General features: G+C 45.6%; 1 protein-coding gene across 3 annotated transcripts in view; it reads right to left on the bottom strand.

Moving 5' to 3' along the window:
• The window catches only part of bub1bb (BUB1 mitotic checkpoint serine/threonine kinase Bb), a 154,773-nt gene that overhangs the window by 101,179 nt on the left and 34,636 nt on the right, over positions 1-18,958 (bottom strand). For all 3 annotated transcript variants that reach the window (XM_072486144.1, XM_072486146.1, XM_072486145.1), the window contains 2 exons: positions 13,231-13,403; positions 12,601-12,800 (listed from right to left, as the gene is read on the bottom strand). In XM_072486144.1, the coding sequence (XP_072342245.1) occupies positions 12,601-12,800; positions 13,231-13,403 (373 nt within the window). The remainder of the gene's footprint in view (positions 1-12,600; positions 12,801-13,230; positions 13,404-18,958) is intronic.

The following is an 18,958-nucleotide window of genomic DNA, read 5'->3' as shown; positions in this document are numbered from 1 at the left end:
ATAGGATGAGAGAGGATGTTATCAAGAAGTTAAAGATATAAAATCTGTTTGGGTAGAGCTAAGGAATAGCAACAGTCAGCAAACTTCGAATTTGTTATAGGCCAAATACGGATTATAATGTTGGTATAAATGGTAATACATTAAATCAGGAAGTAGAGATGTATGTAACAAGGGTAATACAGTAATCATTTGGGCTCCAATCTACATAAACTGGGTAAACCTAATTAGCACTGATACAGAGGACGACAAATTCCTGGCAAGTGTATGGTGACAGTTTTCTAGAACAGCATTGCTGTATTTCTTTATTACGCAAAGAGAAAAGGTACTGAGGTGCTCACACAGGATTTGTGTAAAACACGATGAGAGGTTTATTAAGGTGCTGTTCATACAATCAAGATGGTGGTCTGCCCAAAGCCCACACAAACACTCTGCTGACATCACGTGGCGCAGAACTAGCAAGTAATGTATTCCCAGCGGCATAACGCCCTTCCCCCTTTATTTTGTTAGTGCAACAACAATTAACATTTATACAACAGATCTACTATGTAATATTTCTATAATATATACAATTCAATAAGACAATCTGTATTGAACATCTATTCCTTTTTGGTAGAATTCGGCATTCTTGAAAGTGGCTACTTGCGACCTCAGACAGTGTCCTGATTCCTTTCTGTAGACGGTACGACTCAAGTCGTCACTTCAGTATCTGTCGCAATAGTCATTAAAAAGTCCTCAAGAAACAGGATCGGAACTCATCACTGAGTCAGGTGTTTCACAGTAGGGCTCGGGGGAGAGGGGGGGGTAAGCGATATTGGTGGGCAAGAGGGTGAGGTTTCAGATGGAGATGGTGGATCAGGGGGGCCGGTACGGGAGAGTGACAGGTGCATTAAAGAGGAGATTGGTGGAAAGGGCAAGCATATGTGGCCCCAACTGGGAAGATGCGGGGTTTGTGAAGAGGGTGCTGGGTGCCATCCCGGATCTGGACACCTACAAGTTGACAATAGGGAGGGATTGGAACATGGTGTTGAAACCAATGGTGGACAGATCCCAGCTGCGCTCGCTGAGCCAATTGCATTTTGGGGAGAGGGAGGGGGGTGGGGGGAGAGAGAGAGAGAAAAAGAGTGTTGGCTGGGCTCATGAGGGAGATGGGAGAAGTGGTGCTTGCATCCAATGGAACGGGAGTATCGCTTTTTTTCTCCAATACACAAGATGTATTGAGGATTTTCTTTTTCGTGGTGGGAAAGGGTCTAATGGCTGGGATTAAGAGGTCGGAGAATTCAGCAATCTGGATTTCGAATCACGCTCCACATTGGATGGAACCAAAGAGAAAATGTTGGAAAATCTCAGCTGGTCTGGCAGCATCTGTAGGGACAGAAAAGGGCTAACGTTTTGAGTCCAGGTGACCCTTTGTCAAATTGGATGGAGAATGGATGTGGGGTTGTTAAGAGTACCGGAGCTTCTGTGACAAGATGGGGTTTAATTGCAGGGGGGAGGTCTTGCGGTCAGTGGTCTGGGAGTCTCTGAAGGCGGTAGTGGGGGAATGGGGGGAAGCTGGCGGCGAGGGAGATAATTTGGGTACTGGATAACTCGGGGAAGTGGTGGTGGCTCCATAGCAGATTAATAAAGTATATGTGAAATTTGTAGGGACCGGTATTGGTCAAAGCCGCTGGAGGGGGGAATTTCTGGATGGGCTGGAGGACTGGAGTATCCGATGCTGGGAGGAAGGTAGGGCAGGGTTGGAGGAGCCAGTGGGGGAGCAGACAGTGAAGTCACTGATTGGGAGAATGCAGGCAGGGAAGGCGGCGGGGCCACATAGGTTCCCGGTCCAATTTTATAATAAATTTAAGGACAAGTTGGCTCTGTTGATAGTGGGAATGTTTGAGAATGCGATGGATAGGGGTGTCTTACCGCAAACGATGAGGGAGGCTTCCATCTCGTTGTTGTTAAAGAAGGACAAGGAACTGCTGGAATGTGTGTCGTATAGGCCCATATCTCTGCTGAATGTAGATGCCAAGATACTGGCAAATGTGTTGGTGACTGGGGAGGACCAGACGGGGTTTGTGAAGGGAAGACGGGCAGCACGGTAGCATTGTGGATAGCACAATTGCTTCACAGCTCCAGGGTCCCAGGTCCGATTCTGGCTTGGGTCACTGTCTGTGCGGAGTCTGCACATCCTCCCAGTGTGTGCGTGGGTTTCCTCCGGGTGCTCCGGTTTCCTCCCACAGTCCAAAGATGTGCAGGTTAGGTGGATTGGCCATGATCAATTGCCCTTAGTGTCTAAAATTGCCCTTAGTGTTGGGTGGGGTTACTGGGGTATGGGGATAGGGTGGAGGTGTTGACTTTGGGTAGGGTGCTCTTTCCAAGAGCCGGTGCAGACTCGATGGGCCGAAAGGCCTCCTTCTGCACTGTAAATTCTATGAAAGACAGTTCTCGAACGCGAGGAGGTTGTTGAATGTGGTTCTTTTTCCAGCAGAGGGTGTGAGACAGAAGTGGTAGTGGCGCTGGACGCAGAGAAAACATTTGATCGGGTAGAGCGGAGTTATTTGAGGGCGGTACTGGAGAGATTTGGGATTGCGCTTAAGTTTGTGGCGTGGATATGGTTGCCATATAAGAAGCAGATAGCAAGTGTGCGCACTAACAGCATGAATTCAACGTATTTCGCACGCCACCGGGGTAGGAGGCAGGGATGTTCTATGTCCCCCCCCCTTCTGTTTGCATTGGCTATAGAGCCCTTGCATTGAGGAGCTCGAGGTTGTGGAAGAGTGCTGGTGGTGGAACATAGGGTGTCTCTATATGCCGATGATCTGCTGGTGTATATTTCAGAACCGGGCAAGTAGGTGGGAGCAAAATGGAACTGGTTCCAGAGATTTGGAACATGAATTGAATCTAGGGAAAAGCGAGTATTTTATGGTCTTCCCGCCGGGAGTGGGAACATGAGTGGCAGCAACCCACTTTAAGTATTTGGGAGTGCAGGTGGCCCGAGAGTGGGCAGGGCTTCGGAAGTAGTTTAATTTCACTAATGGTGGGGAAGGGGGGGGGAAAGAGGGAGAAGAGAGAAGGTGGCCAGGATTAGGAGGTTGGTACTGCAAGTTGGGTGGTGAATGCGGAGAAGGTATGGGGCTGGAGCAAGACGGCGGTTCTGTGGGTATAGATAGAGGTGGGCTTTTGTAGGGGTGAGATCGGGGTTGCGGGCATTGGCAACGACACTGCTCCCAATGGCCCCAGGAAAACACTCGGTGAATCCGGTAGTGGAGGCCACATTAAAGAATTGGAGACAGTTTAGACAGCACTTTAAACTGGGGGATGCCGATTAGTGGGAATCATGGGTTTGAGTTGGGGAGGATGGCAAGGGATGGGACTGGAGAGTGATCATGGAAATGAAAGATTTATTCCTTAGGTTTGGGGGGGGGGGTAGATTTGCGAATTTAGAGGAGCTGGGAGAGAAGTATGGGTTGGTGCGGGGTTAGGTATATGCAGGTGCGAGGAAGGCGATCCCGACCTTCCTGATAGTGCCAACCTCCTCGTGGGAGACGGTGCGGTCAGCGACGTGGGTTGTCTCGGCAATTTACGAGAGGATTCTGCAGGAGGATAGGGTGTCCACAGAAGGGATTAAGGCAAAGTGGGTGAAGAGCTAGGGGTGGTGCTGGAAGAGGGACTGTGGTGGAAAGTGTTCCGGGAGGTGAACGTATCTACTTAGTGTGTGAGGTTGCAGCTGATACTGCTGAAGGTAATGTGCAGGGTGTACCTCCCAAAATCAAGGACATGCCAGCTGTTCGAGGATGTCTGTGAGTGATGCGAGAGGGACCCCGAGAAATATGTTCATATGTTTTGGTCCTGTCCGAACTGGAGAGGTTTTGAAGGACGGTACAATCTCGGGGGTCCTACATGTGGATGTGCAGCCCGGTCTGTAAGCCATATTTGGGGTGTCGGACCGGCCCGAGCTCCGGGTGGGAGCGTTGGCTGATGTTTTAGCCTTCGCCGCCATGATTGCTTGTAGGCGGGTCTTACTGGGGTGGAGGTCAGCTTCTCCACCCCGTGCCTCGGCATGGCGAGGGAGAACCTGTTGCAGTTTTTGAACCTGGAGAAGTTGAGCTGAGAGGGTTGTGAAGGAGGGGTTCTATAATTGTTGGGGTTTGCTCATCATGCACCTTCGAGAGTTGGTTACCATTGACTGGCGGGAGGTTTGTTTGTTTGGGGGTGTTTTTGTATTGTGAAATGTTGAAAATTTGTCGAATGAAAATACTTTATAAAAATAAGGTTTATTTGTTGCTCAATACAATTAAAATGGTGATCTGCCCAAAACCGACACAAACACTCCATTGACTTTACTACATGTCACGTAACGCAGAAACAGCAAGAATGTATTCCTAGATACATAAAGTATTTTGAGGAACCAAATAGTGAACAGGCTATCTTAAACATAGTATTTTTGCATTGAGGAAGGACGAATTAATAATTTTGTTTTAAAGGAATCTTTAGGGAAGAGTGACCATACAATGATAGAATTTTACATCAAGTTTGAAATTGCTATAGTTCAACGCAAAACTAAGGTCTTAAAATCTAAACAAAGGAAGCTACAATGGACAAGTTGACTGTAGAAGATAGAGGAACCATTTAAGCAGTATGATGGTAGACAGACAATGATTGACATTTGGACTATTAATACATGGTTTGCAACAAGGTGAAGTGGTCCTGTGACGCTTTGGGTAACATCCCTGCCCCTTAACCAGGTTTGAGTCACACCCCAGGGCTTGATGACCAAGGAAGGTGCGCCCATAATGTGGCCGAACAGATTCAGTGTCAAGTTGCAATTTCTTCCAACAGGCCAACAGCAGGCAATAAGAGTGGGAGAGAAGTCTGGTTAGCCATGCTCAATGCGGAGTAGCACTTGCGATCTGTTCCAGGAATAACTAGCCAAGGAAACAGATGAAAGTCTGCCTTAGGACACCACTAGGTGTGGGAAAAGAATTGGAATGGAAACAAAGTTACATTCCTTTATAGGTGCAAAATACCAGTCGGAAAAGTGATCCAACCATGGCAAATAAGAGCAGTTAAGGATTTGATTAGATGAAAGGGCAAGGCATAAAAATTTGCCAAAAAAGTCGTAAGCCTGAGGATTGGGGTATATTAAAATTCAGCAAAAGAGAAGCAAGAAATTAATTAAGAAAACAAAATAGAACATGAAATTCAACAAGCGGGGAACATAAAAACAGCCTGTAAAAAATTATATAGGTATGTAAAAAGGAAAAGGTTAGTAAAGTCAAATGTGAACCCACTACAGGCGGAGAATGAAGAATTTATAATGGGTAATAAGGAAATGGCAGAGAAACAGAAAATGACAGTGTCAGTCTTCAAACGAGGAAGAGACGAGAAACATCTCTGAAATATTAGGGTGCCAAGCAGTGAGATTGATTTCTTTCAGATCCTCAATAAAATGTATTGCAGGAGAAATTAATGGGGCTGAAAATTGATAAATCCTCTGGACCTGATGATCTACATCCTGGAGTGTTTATTAATGAGGTGGCTACGTTGATCATCTTTCAAAATTCTATAGATTCTGAAACAGTGCATGCAGATTGAAGGTAGCAAATATGGCCCCAGTTTAAAAATGGAGAAAACAGAATTACAAACCTGCTAGCCTGACATTAGTAGGAAAAATGCTAGAATCTATTCTAAAAGATGTGGTAATTAGGTATTTAGTAAATAATGGTGGAGATTAGACAGTCAATATGGATTTATGAAAGGGAAAATCCCATTTAACAGACCCGCTGGCATTTTGTTTTGAGGACATCAGCAAAATAGATAAGGGAGAATTTAGATTTTGAGAAGGTTAGTAAGCAAAATTAGAGCTTATGGGATTGGGGAAATATACTAGCATGGATTAAGGATTGGTTAATGAACAGTAAATACTGAATGGCAATGGCAGAGATCATTCTCGGGTTGGCAGGCTGTGACTAGTGGGATACTGCAAGGATCGGTGCTTGGGCTCCAGCTATTCAAAATCTACATTAATGATTTGGATGTGGGGACCAAACGTAACGTTTCTAAATGCGTTGATGACACAAAACATGGTTGGAATGCTATTTGACAGAGGATGCAAAGAAGCTTCAAAGAGATTTAGACAGAATAGACACAATTCCTTAGGATTTAGGGGCTGTTTAGCACAGGGCTAAATCGCTGGCTTTGAAAGCAGACCAAGGCAAGCCAGCAGCACGGTTCAATTCCCGTAATAACAACCTCCCCGAACAGGCGCCGGAATGTGGCGACTAGGGGCTTTTCACAGTAACTTCATTGAAGCCTACTTGTGACAATAAGCGATTTTCATTTCATTTCATTTCAATTTTAGACACAAACATGGCAGATGTGGAAAAACGTGACGTTTTCTACTTTGGTAGGAAAAACAGGAAAGCAAGAGTATTTCTTAAATGGGGAGAAATTAGGAAATGTTCATGTCCAAAATGATTTGGGTGTTATTGCTCATACATTACTGAACGCCAACATGCAGGAGAAACAATTAGAAAAGCAAATGGCAGGTTAGTCCGAGTACAGAAATAAGGAAGTCTTGCTGCAGCTGCATAGAACCTTGGTGAGGCCACACATGTAGTTGTGTGCAGTTTTGTCTCTGTACCCAAAAGATATATACTGGCTAGAGAGGGTGTGCAACAAAACTTCACCAGACTAATCCCAAGGATAGTAGGATTGTCCTACGAGGGAAAATTGAGGAGACCGGGCCTGTATTCTCCAGTTTAGAAGAATGAGAGGTGATCTCATTAAGTGTACCAAGGTTCTTACAGGGTTCGACAAGGCAGATACAGGAAGGATGTTTCTCCTGGTTGGGGTGAGAGGGTGTCTAGAACCAGGGAACACGGTCTCAGAATAAGAGGCAGGCCATTTAAGATCTAAATTAGGAGGAATTTCTTTAGTCTGGGGAGGCAGTGGCATAGTGGTACTGTCGCTGGACTAGTAATTTGAGACCCAGGGCCATGCTCTGGGGATCCAGGTTCAAATCCCACCAGGGCAGATTGTGAAGTGTGAATTCAATAAAAATCTGGAATTAAAAAAAGTCTAAAGGTGACCATGAAACCATTGTCGATTGACACAAAAACCCACCTGGTTCATAATGTAGGGACTGGTTTAGCACAGTGGGCTAAACAGCTGGTTTGTAATGCAGAACAATGCCAGCAGCGCTGGTTCAATTCCCGTACCGGCCTCCCCAAACAGGCGCCGGAATGTGCCGACTAGGGGCTTTTTACAGTAACTTCATTGAAGCCTACTTGTGACAATATTTTTATTATGTCCTTTAGGGTAGGAAATCTGTCGTCCTTACCTGGTCCGGACTCCAGATCTACAGCAATATGGTTGACTCTTAAATGCCCTCAGGGATGGGCAATAAATGCTGGCCCATCCAGCAACGCCCACATCACATGAACAAATTTTTAAAAAGTCGGAGGGTGGTAAATCTTTGAAATTCTCTGTCCCAGAAGGCTCTCGGGGGGCGAGTCGTTGACTACGTTCAAAACAGAGGTCGATAGATTTTTAGATACCTATCACATTAAGGGAAATGTGGATAGTACGAGAAGATGGCAGTGAGGTAGAAGATCGATCATGATCCAGTTAAATGGAGAGCAGGTTCAAAGGGTGGGATGGTCAACTCTTGCTCCAATGTTCCTGAATAGTAAATTAATTTTAACACTAAAAAACTCAAATGTAATAAATACTAGATGGAGAAGGAAGAAACCATATGAAAGAGTATAATTAATACCAGAAAGCTATGGAAGGAAGCTAGGCATGATTTAGCAGGGGCTGGTTGGCACAGATGGCTAAATAGCTGGTTTGCAATGCAGAACAATGCCAGCAGCGCGGGTTCAATTCCCGTACCGGCCTCCCCGAACAGGCGCCGGAATGTGGCGGCTAGGGGCTTTTCACAGTAACTTCATTGAAGCCTACTTGTGACAATAAGCGATTATAAAAAAAAATGATTCATGGTATTGAATCGAAGAAAAAAAAAAAAACACAATTAAAGGAGGAAAAAATAATAATTATTAAAGCAAAATATAATGAACTACCAGAATGTTGACCTCTGAAGATTATACTTCAATAAGGCAAAATGGTTGAAAGGTAAATGTAAACTAGAATTTTTAAATATTACAATAAATCAGGCAAGATAATGAAATCAAGTTAGGAGAGACTAAGGCAGGTTCGATGTGAAGCTTCCCAAATATTGGAAGGAATTTTCTGGTCTTGAATATAAACGATAATTGTTATAGATCTCTTTTTCAAGAGATGCTCTTCATGTTAAAATTTTGACAAATATCCCAAAAGAAAAGTTTGAAAAATAACTATGCAGCAAGTATCAATCAATTCCACTTGCTCAGTGGTTTTCAATAAAATGTTAACCATTAACCACAATTTCCTTATTATTAAGAGGTCACTAACTGCACTTGGAGGTGGAGGAGAGCTTAAGCCTATCTTTAATTGGTTTTGATTCTCGGGCAGCACGGTGGAGTAATGGTCAGCACTGCTGCCTCAAGGCACCGAGTACCTGGGTTCGATCCCGGCCCCGGGTCACTGTCCGTGTGGAGTGTGCACATTCTCCCAGTGTCTACGTGGCTCTTACCCCCGCAATCTAAAACGATGTGCAGGCTAGGTGGATTGGCCACGCTAAATTATCCCTCAATTGAAAAAAAAGAATTGGACACTCCAAATTTCTGCTGCTGACTACATGGCAACAACCTATTTGCTTTGCTGACATTGGTGGACCAATTCTAGATATGGGTCACAAATACCAAATAATATTTATTCACTCGAGGACTTCCGGTGGCGGCCATGGAGTAGGTCGCACATTTGGAAGCTCCCGCTTGTGATGAAACTTTGGACCTTTTCTCCCGTTTTTTTCGGAATTTCACTGGATAAATCGGTGGAGAGTGAGACAGTGAGGAGAAATCCCCACCAGTGTATGGAGCAGTGGACTAGAAGTGGCCATGTAAGGAGACATAGTCAAGCAAGGAAGACGCATGCAGAGCCGGCAGCGCAGGAAAGCATGGCGGAGTCGCAGGACCCTGGTGCGGTGGCACAGTGGTCGACGGTACAGCTAGTGAAGTTCTTTGAGGAGAGCTTCGCCAAGCTAAAGAAAAATCCGCTGGACCCGATTAAGGCATCAATTGATCGGGTCAAACAGGGTCTAGAAACCCACGGACGGGCGATTCAGAAGGTGAAGGAAAAGGTGTCCGAGCAAGAGGACCATTTAACCGCTTTGGAGGTTGAGGTGGGGCCAACAGAAAAGGTTGCAGGAGAAGTTGGAGGACTTGGAGTCAGAACCTGAGGATTGTAGGCATCCCTGAGGGCAGTGAGGATTCGGACGCGAGGGCATATGTGGCAAGTATGTTGGAAAAGTTGGATGGGAGATGGGGCATTTACGCGGCCCTTGGAAGTGGACAGAGCGCATAGAGCTCTTGTAAGGAATCCGCGAGCGAATGAACCGAGGGCGATGGTGATGCGAATCCACCGGTTCCTGGACAAGGAACAGATTTTGCAGTGGGCCAAGCAGGCACGGAGCTGCGTATGGGAGAAGTGCGAGTTGCGCACCTATCAGGACCTGGGCTCGGAAATGGCCAGAAGGCGAGCCAGGTTTAACAGGGCAAAATTGGCCTTCTTCAAGAAGGGGGTGAAGTTCAGGATGTTGTATCCAGCGCGTCTTTGGGTCACATTTGAGGGCCAGGAACTTTATTTTGAATCACGGGATGAAGCTATGAACTTTATCAAGGTCAAAAGGCTAGCAGGGGATTACGGTCACTGGCCTCTGTGGGTAGGGCATTGCGGTGGCGATTTGGTCAAAATCACTTGTGTTGTTTTGAATATGCAGTGTTCTCTGTAACATTTCGGACCCATTAGAAGGGATGGGGGAGATTATGCAGATCGTAGGGGAATTTGGCAGGTTTTCAGGGTATAAATTGAATATGGGGAAAAGCGAGATGTTCGCTATCCAGGCGAGGGGGCAGGAGAGCAGACCGGGAGAGCTGCCGTTTAGAATGGTAGGAAAGAGCTTTCGCTGTCTGGGAATTCATGTGGCACGGGAATGGGAGACATTGCACAAGTTAAACTTGTCCCAGCTTATAGAACAAATGAAGGAGGACGTTAGGAGATGTGACATGCTCCCGCTGTCACTGGCAGGGAGGATACAGACCGTGAAAATGACGATCCTCCCCAGATTTCTGTTTATCATCTTTATCCAGAGTGCTTTAAAAAAAAAAAAAAAAACGGGCGAATAAGGCGATTTCAGGCTGTGTGTGGGCGGGTAAAACCCCGCGAGTGAAATAAGTGTTGTTGGAGCGTAGTGGGGGGAGGATGGGTTGGCGCTGCCAACTGTTTGTAACTACCACTGGGCGACTAATATAGCCATGATTAAGAAGTGGGTTGTGTGGGGGGGGGGTCTGTGTGGGAGCGAGTAGAGGCAGCATCGTGTAAGAACACAAGTTTGGGGGCACTGATAAGGGCAGATCTGCCGTTCTCGACGGCCCGGTGCTCCACAAGACCGGTGGTTGTGGTGGCTCTGAGTCTGGGGGCAGTGGAGGAAATATAGGAGAGCGGAGGGAGCATCGGTCTGGGCCCCGATTTACAACCATCGGTTTATGCTGGGAAGGCTGGCTGGGGGGGTTTCAGAGAAGGCAGAGAGTAGGAATTGAGAGGATGGGAGATCTATTTATAGATGGGAGCTTCCCTAGCTTGGTTTTGGAGGAGAAATTTGAACTGCCAGCAGGGAATGGGTTTAGATATCTGCAGGTACGGGATTTTCTGAGAAGGCAGGTTCCAACCTTCCCGCTCCTGCCACCACGGGGGATACAGGATAGGGTAGTTTCCAGAACATGGGTGGCAGAGGGGAAGGTATCAAATATTTACAAAGAAAACTCAGATCAAGGAACTAAAGGGCAAGTGGGAAGAAGAGCTAGGGGGAGAGATAGAGGCGGGTCTGTGGGCAGATGCCTTAAGCAGGGTTAACAAATCCTCATCATGTACCAGGGTTAGCCGGATACAATTTAAGGTGGTCCACCGGGCACACAGGATGGTGGCCCAGATGAGCAAGTTTTTTGGGGTAGAGGACAGGTGTGCGAGGTGCAAGGGAGGGCCAGCAAATCATGTCCACATGTTTTGGGCATGCCCGAGGCTTGGAAGGTTTTGGCAGGATTTTACTAAGACTATGTCCACAGTACTTAAAACACGGGTGGCGCCGAGTCCAGAGGTAGCGGTCTTTGGAGTGTCGGAAGAGCCGGGAGTCCAGGGGGCAAAAGAGGCTGACGTTTTGGCCTTTGCCTCCCTGGTAGCCCGGAGATGGATTCTGTTAATGTGGAGGGACTCAAAGCCCCCAAAATTAGAGACCTAGGTTAGCGATATGGCTGGGTTTCTCAGTCTTGAGAAAACAAAGTTCGACCGGAGAGGGTTAATGTTAGGGTTCGTCTGGAGGTGGCAGCCGTTCGTCGACTTTCTCGGAGAAAATTAAAATGTCAGCAGAAGCAGAAAACTAGAGGTGGAGGGGGGGGGGGTTAGGCTACTGTTTCATTGTTGGGGGTGCAAAGAACGTGATAGGGATGGAAATGTTCTATGTACCATGTTTATGTTGCTGTTATCGTTATTATTATAAAAACTGCAAATACCCTAATAAAATGTTTTTAAAAAATATTTATTCACTCAATGTGCCTCCCTCCAGTTTCACCAATTAATTCAACTGTAGATGTAGTCTTTCCATTGCTTGCCATTTACATAACACCTTATAATCTTAGGATATTCCAATGAAATATTTTGGTAATTGCAACACGTTATAATTGGCAAAAAGAGTAACCAAGGTTCCATAATCGGCAATGAAATGAATGATGAATTTGTTTTGATAGGATTGGCTGAGAGAGGAATGATGGCTGACACTTCATGAAGTCAGATATTCTTCACTAAAGTGCCCTGGATGCTTTTCTTCAATGTATCAATAATCTTACAAACTAATGTGGCTTTAGTTTAACATTTCACTAAAAAGGCATTACAGCAATCTGTACTCAAGTGTCGTGCTAATTGATATTTTGCGCTCAACATCCAGGAGTAGGACTTCAACTTAACCTTCGAACTAGGAGATTAGAATGCCGCAGCCCAGCTCAGCTGACACTTTGGCCAGAATCTTACTCAAAAAGCATTGCCCCCATCCCTAGGCTCAGCAGCCAGAGCAAGCCCACAATTGCATGGCCAAGTGGCCAGCAGGTCTCTAGACCCAGAGTATCACCACGAACAGTGGCCATGTCTGGGATTGTATTCAGTTCCCAAAGGCAATGGTCACTGGAGCTAGGTAACAAGTTAAGTTAACAAGCTAACAAGAGGTGCCCCTTCTTTGCAAACAAGGTTGCCAAGTGCCACATGGCACGAGCACCTGCTGTTGGTAAAATTCCAGCCACAACAGGAGGGCAGAGGAAGGCCAAGGGTAGGCAGGTCCCCAAAACACCTAGTGAACGGTAGTCAATGGACACGATGCTCTGCCATATCACCAGCTATTGCGCACGCACGTGCACACACACCTTGGAATGGTAAAATTCCATCCTACCACTTCAAAATTCCCACTCCACTGACCAGTATTCCGGAGGCATTCCAGGGTCCTGGTGCAATTTCATTCTCTTTAGCAGATGTTGAAGGAAGTGTAGTCCACTGCCTCTCTAATGATCTTGGTTGGTCTGCAGGCTGGGTCTGCAATCGATTTTCATTGAACACTTGAAAGGAGCCACACTGTTCTTGAGCAGGAGCCACATTATGGCTGAGTCCTTGATTTTGTGCTAAAACCAGGAAAAAAAGGTTAAAGTTTATCCATGCACCAGAACAAACTCCCTCCATAAATCACTCATCTTCTCGGAATTCATTTTATCAGTAAACTCGAGCGCAACAAGAAATAGTTTGTCCAGCACTCAAATTAAACCAAGCAGTAGGTCTGACGGGTGGGAAATTGGAGGAGTGGCTGAGTGACTGAAAGTTATGCCAAACCTCTCAAGTTGAATTTTAGCTCAGCTGGACACTACACTTTAGGAAGGATGTCAAGGTCATGGATGAGGTTAGATATTTGTTAGAATGGTATCAGGAATGACAAACCAATTATGTTGCCACCAGACTCTTCAGCTTTGACCCCTGCATTTCTTTTTTCACCATAGGGAAGAATGGAAGAGGAAGGAAGAGGAGGAGGAGATGGGTCAGTGACAGAAACAATCTTACATCTTATTGCACTGCCAACCCTGTTGACTGGTGCCATGGCTTTCTTTTGCCCACGACGTTTCAGATCTCCAAGAGTAGTTCTTTGCTGCTGAACCGGTTCAGGAACAAAGTCTTCATTTGTTCCTTCAGCTATGGAGGCCACAACCTGCTTAAATACTCGGGATTGAAAGTGCCTGAGAAAAACAAAAACACCCAATTAGAACAATGAGGTTTATCAACACACCAGCAAGATGTCTTCCTTTAAGTGCAGTCATGGAGATTGTTAAACATGTACTAGGTGTCACTCCTTGGTGTTACTCTATTGCTCGTGGGCAGTCCAGTGTCTGGAACATGGAAACTAGCCAAACAGAAACAGTCATCACATAGGGAATTGGTCTGAATTGGCTACCATGGTCAATTAAAACCATTTACTGCTGTTTCCAGGTTGACAACTGTTGGCTATCCAAAGGGAAAAAAAAGCAGCATCAGGAAGTGATTCTATAAAGCAGCGTTTCGGGACAGGTCCAGATTGCTTATCCAAAGGGTGACCTCGAACAAATCTAATTACCTCATTTGAGTAGGCCAGAATAACAGTGTCTAAAAATGGATTATTGAGCTTCAAACAACATGCAAAATCTCCCCATAATAATAAACTTTATTAGTGTCACAAGTAGGTTTACATTGACACTGCAATTAAGTTACTGTGAAAATCCCCTATTCACCACACTCCGGCACCTGTTCAGGTACACAGAGGGAGAATTCAGAACGTCCAATTCACCTAACAAGCACGTCTTTCGGGACTTGTGGGAAGAAATCGGAGCAGCCGGAGGAAATCCACGCAGACACGGGGAGAACTTGCAGATTACGCAGACAGTGACCCAAGCCGGGAATCGAACCCAGGTTCCTGGCACTGTGAAGCGACAGTGCTAACCACTGTGCTCCCGTGCCACCCTATTTTCTCCTAAAAGCACCAATTCAAGACAGCATATAGTACCCAAACTAAGTGGCTAGGACAGCTACTCTTGGCAGTCCGTTTAAGCAAAGGTATGTCACAGCAGACAACTCCATGACCACACTTAACATTTCAACCCGGGTAGATAGTGCATTGATTCAATTACTACCCTCCCAGTTTAGCCCACAATGGCCAATGTACCCAGGAGAGCTTTATATTACACAAAAATATTACACAGACTAAACTTCAATGTGGCAATAAAGTCTGGTCTTCACCTCCACATTTCAAAACTTTCACGCTCAAAATTCCAAGATTAAAAGTCAAACCAATGGACATACGGAAAACAGTAGCTTCGTCTTAAACAAAAATTCACTCAACCAGCTATTGTTATACCACAACAGATCATTCCCATGTACAACTTCATATCAGCAACAAAACTGACATCCAGGCAAGGCATCACAGCAGATATGCAGAACAAAGGCATGTGTACTATATAATGCAAGGTGGCAGAGGGAAGAGATTTTGTGGAGGAGAATGCTGAGCCCCAGGCTAATAGAATAGATGGCATTGAGGTACGTAGGGAAGAGGTGTTGGCAATTCTGGACAGGCTGAAAATAGATAAGTCCCCGGGACCTGATGGGATTTATCCTAGGATTCTATGGGAGGCCAGGGAAGAGATTGCTGGACCTTTGGCTTTGATTTTTATGTCATCATTGGCTACAGGAATAGTGCCAGAGGACTGGAGGACAGCAAATGTGGTCCCTTTGTTCAAAAAGGGGAGCAGAGACAACCCCGGCAACTATAGACCGGTGAGCCTCACGTCTGTAGTGGGTAAAGTCTTGGAGGGGATTATAAGGGACAAGATTTATAATCATCTAGATAGGAATAATATGATCAGGGATAGTCAGCATGGCTTTGTGAAGGGTAGGTCATGCCTCACAAACCTTATTGAGTTCTTTGAGAAGGTGACTGAACAGGTAGACGAGGGTAGAGCAGTTGATGTGGTGTATATGGATTTCAGCAAAGCGTTTGATAAGGTTCCCCACGGTAGGCTATTGCAAAAAATACGGAGGCTGGGGATTGAGGGTGATTTAGAGATGTGGATCAGAAATTGGCTAGCTGAAAGAAGACAGAGGGTGGTGGTTGATGGGAAATGTTCAGAATGGAGTACAGTCACAAGTGGAGTACCACAAGGATCTGTTCTGGGGCCGTTGCTGTTTGTCATTTTTATCAATGACCTAGAGGAAGGCGCAGAAGGGTGGGTGAGTAAATTTGCAGACGATACTAAAGTCGGTGGTGTTGTCGATAGTGTGGAAGGATGTAGCAGGTTACAGAGGGATATAGATAAGCTGCAGAGCTGGGCTGAGAGGTGGCAAATGGAGTTTAATGTAGAGAAGTGTGAGGTGATTCACTTTGGAAGGAATAACAGGAATGCGGAATATTTGGCTAATGGTAAAGTTCTTGAAAGTGTGGATGAGCAGAGGGATCTAGGTGTCCATGTACATAGATCCCTGAAAGTTGCCACCCAGGTTGATAGGGTTGTGAAGAAGGCCTATGGAGTGTTGGCCTTTATTGGTAGAGGGATTGAGTTCCGGAGTCGGGAGGTCATGTTGCAGCTGTACAGAACTCTGGTCCGGCCGCATTTGGAGTATTGCGTACAGTTCTGGTCACCGCATTATAGGAAGGACGTGGAGGCTTTGGAGCGGGTGCAGAGGAGATTTACCAGGATGTTGCCTGGTATGGAGGGAAAATCTTATGAGGAAAGGCTGACGGACTTGAGGTTGTTTTCGTTGGAGAGAAGAAGGTTAAGAGGAGACTTAATAGAGGCATACAAAATGATCAGGGGGTTGGATAGGGTGGACAGTGAGAGCCTTCTCCCGCGGATGGATATGGCTGGCACGAGGGGACATAACTTTAAACTGAGGGGTAATAGATATAGGACAGAGGTCAGAGGTAGGTTCTTTACGCAAAGAGTAGAGAGGCCGTGGAATGCCCTACCTGCTACAGTAGTGAACTCGCCAACATTGAGGGCATTTAAAAGTTTATTGGATAAACATATGGATGATAATGGCATAGTGTAGGTTAGATGGCTTTTGTTTCGGTGCAACATCGTGGGCCGAAGGGCCTGTACTGCGCTGTATTGTTCTATGTTCTATGTAATTCAAATGAAGTCCGAATTAAAGGCTTGCAAAACTGGGAAACGCACTTGGGTTTTTTAAATTTAGAGTAGCCAATTATTTTTCTTTTCCAATTAAGGGGCAATTTAGCATGGCCAATCCACCTAACCAGCACATCTTTAGGTTGTGGGGGTGAAACCCACGCAGACATGGGAGAATGTGCAAACTCCAAACGGACAGTGACTCAGTGCGGGATTCGAACCCCGGTCCTCAGCGCAGCAGGGAATCACGTTTATTGAACTGAGAATCCAATGCCAAGCCATCTACTAAACAAACTTCAGTATCTTGCTCATCCTGTCCTTTAGGCACAACATCAACCTTATAACTTCAGGGAAAAAAAGGCAAATTCTGCACTTGATAAGTTTGATCGAATCACGTTATTCGCAAGGAGGTTCTTAATAGTTGAATAATGTGAACTTCGGAACTAACAATCAATTGTCTTACAAACCACATTGAACCCAGAATAGGCAAAACCATGCCAAGATATATTAATGTATCAATATTCTTGAAACAACATTTGTGTTTACAAACTAATTTATAAATATAAAAAGTCCCTAGTCAAATAAACATTCGATTCAGTGGCAACATGCATATGACAAGAGTTGGTGCTTCCAGAATTACTTACACACTCACTTAGACACACACACACGACATGATTGTTTAAAAAATTAATTGCATGATCTCAGGAAATGAACAACATTTCGGGTGTCGCCTCATTGAGTGCAATTTCTCACTAGATGATTAAAAATGCTGCGCAAACCCCCACCACCCCCCTCCTTCTAAGGGCACTTCTGCCACACTTTGGTGCACTCCTCAACCACCCCCAATACCCTCTCCACCCCCCACGGCACCTTCCCATCTTGCAGAATCTGCGATTCTCCGTTGGCCGACGTCGAAATCGGGAAAGGAAATTGGGTGGCGAATCACTGAAATTGTGGTAGGCGGCGATTTGACAGCAAATCGCAATGCTCCGTCACCTCAACAGTGGCGTCAATGTGTTCCGGAACGCACGTACAGTAGACACCGTTTGCATATTAGCGGGCCCAACCTGGTATTCTCCAGGGCCTCTGTGATTCGACGCCTCCGATTGGCCAAGTTCCCGATAGCATGGTTCACTTGTGCTTTTATAAATCGTGAAACCGGCGTTGTGGCTGCTGAGGGCGAGAGGGGATACGGAAAAAAGTGTCCAACATCGCCATAGTTTGCTGACTGGGGGCTTTTGACAGGGCCAGGGGGAATAGTGGGGGGTGGCCAGGAGGTACGCTGTGGGGTCGGGGTGGATGGATACCATTGCCGCAGCTGGCAAGACAGCCATGTAGCTGCGCCCACTGCTAACAGCCCACTTTGAACCTAGTGCCATGGGTCCTATAGGTCTCCCGCCAGGGCACACCTCCCTTGGTGCCCTCTGGCCCCAGCCAACCCATCAGCTGTATGGACACCTCCAGCGCAGCCAATGCCATCTTGTTGGCTGGGTGAGTGTGTGTGGGGATTGTAATATGTATGTACAGCTGCAGCTTGTCAGCCTCCTGAGTATCAATCACGGACCCGACGAATCCCGCACCATTTTTCATTGGAATCAATTGTCTTCCAAACGGCACCAGTGCTAGCCCAACGGTAGCGGAATTGGTCCAGATGCAGCGCCGGTATTTCTGTCGTAAAAGTCCACGGAGTCTGCATTGGCGTCAACACTTCTCAGAAACGGAGAATCCCGCCCTTGATCTTTTACTTTGCTTCAAGACCCCAAACACAAGTGAAATAGTGATTTTCTTGTACTTTTAATTTTGAATATTGTATTCACTGCTGATGGTGCAGTGTGCTTCATATTGGGGAAACTAAATTAAAATGATTGGGTGACCATTTCACACACCTTCAGTGGGATCCTGAACTTCTGGTCACCTCATTTTAATTCCATCTTTCTTCCACTCGGACCTCTCTTTCTTTTATCTCCTGCACTGTTTCCTGAGATTACATCAAGCTCAATTGGAAAAGAAACTGCATCTTTTGACGAAACACTTTGCAGTCCTTTCTACTATGCAAGACCAAGTACAATAATTGCAGATCATAACATGTCCTCATTTTGTTTCCTTTTTCTCTTTTCACTTATAAGTAGCTGGTCATGGTTCTGCCATTAGCCCCTCCTTTAGACATGCTTTTTGTTTCTTTACTTGCCCCATTACCACTTCATTTGGCCTTGCAACATCAACCGTTATCATTTAATCTCTCCTGCTTTCCACCCCATCACAGAACTACTTTTGCTTTTTTCCTCAACCCTTCCCTCTTACTAGTTTAAAACGGATTACATCTTTAAATATATTCCCAGTTCTGATGAAATATTAACTGTTTCTCTCCTCACAGATGCTTCCTGCCCTGTTGTGCATCCCCTGTATTTTATTATATGACAGAGGACTATGTATGTTGCAAAATGTGTGCTGCAGGTAAAATATACAAACTTTATTTTTGATGTGCAATCATTGTTGTGAAATGCAGCAGCCAATCTGTATAAGCAAGGTTCCATAAACAGTAATGAAATAAATTGACAGATAATGTTTTGGTGATGGCAGTACGGTCAAATATTGACACTGGGTAAACATCCCTACTCTTCTTTGAAATATTACCATGG

This window comes from Scyliorhinus torazame, chromosome 2 (genome assembly GCF_047496885.1).
Source record: "Scyliorhinus torazame isolate Kashiwa2021f chromosome 2, sScyTor2.1, whole genome shotgun sequence".
Taxonomy (NCBI): Eukaryota; Metazoa; Chordata; class Chondrichthyes; order Carcharhiniformes; family Scyliorhinidae; genus Scyliorhinus; species Scyliorhinus torazame.
Note: the sequence above shows the minus strand (reverse complement) of the source record. Positions and strands in the feature narration are given on the sequence as shown.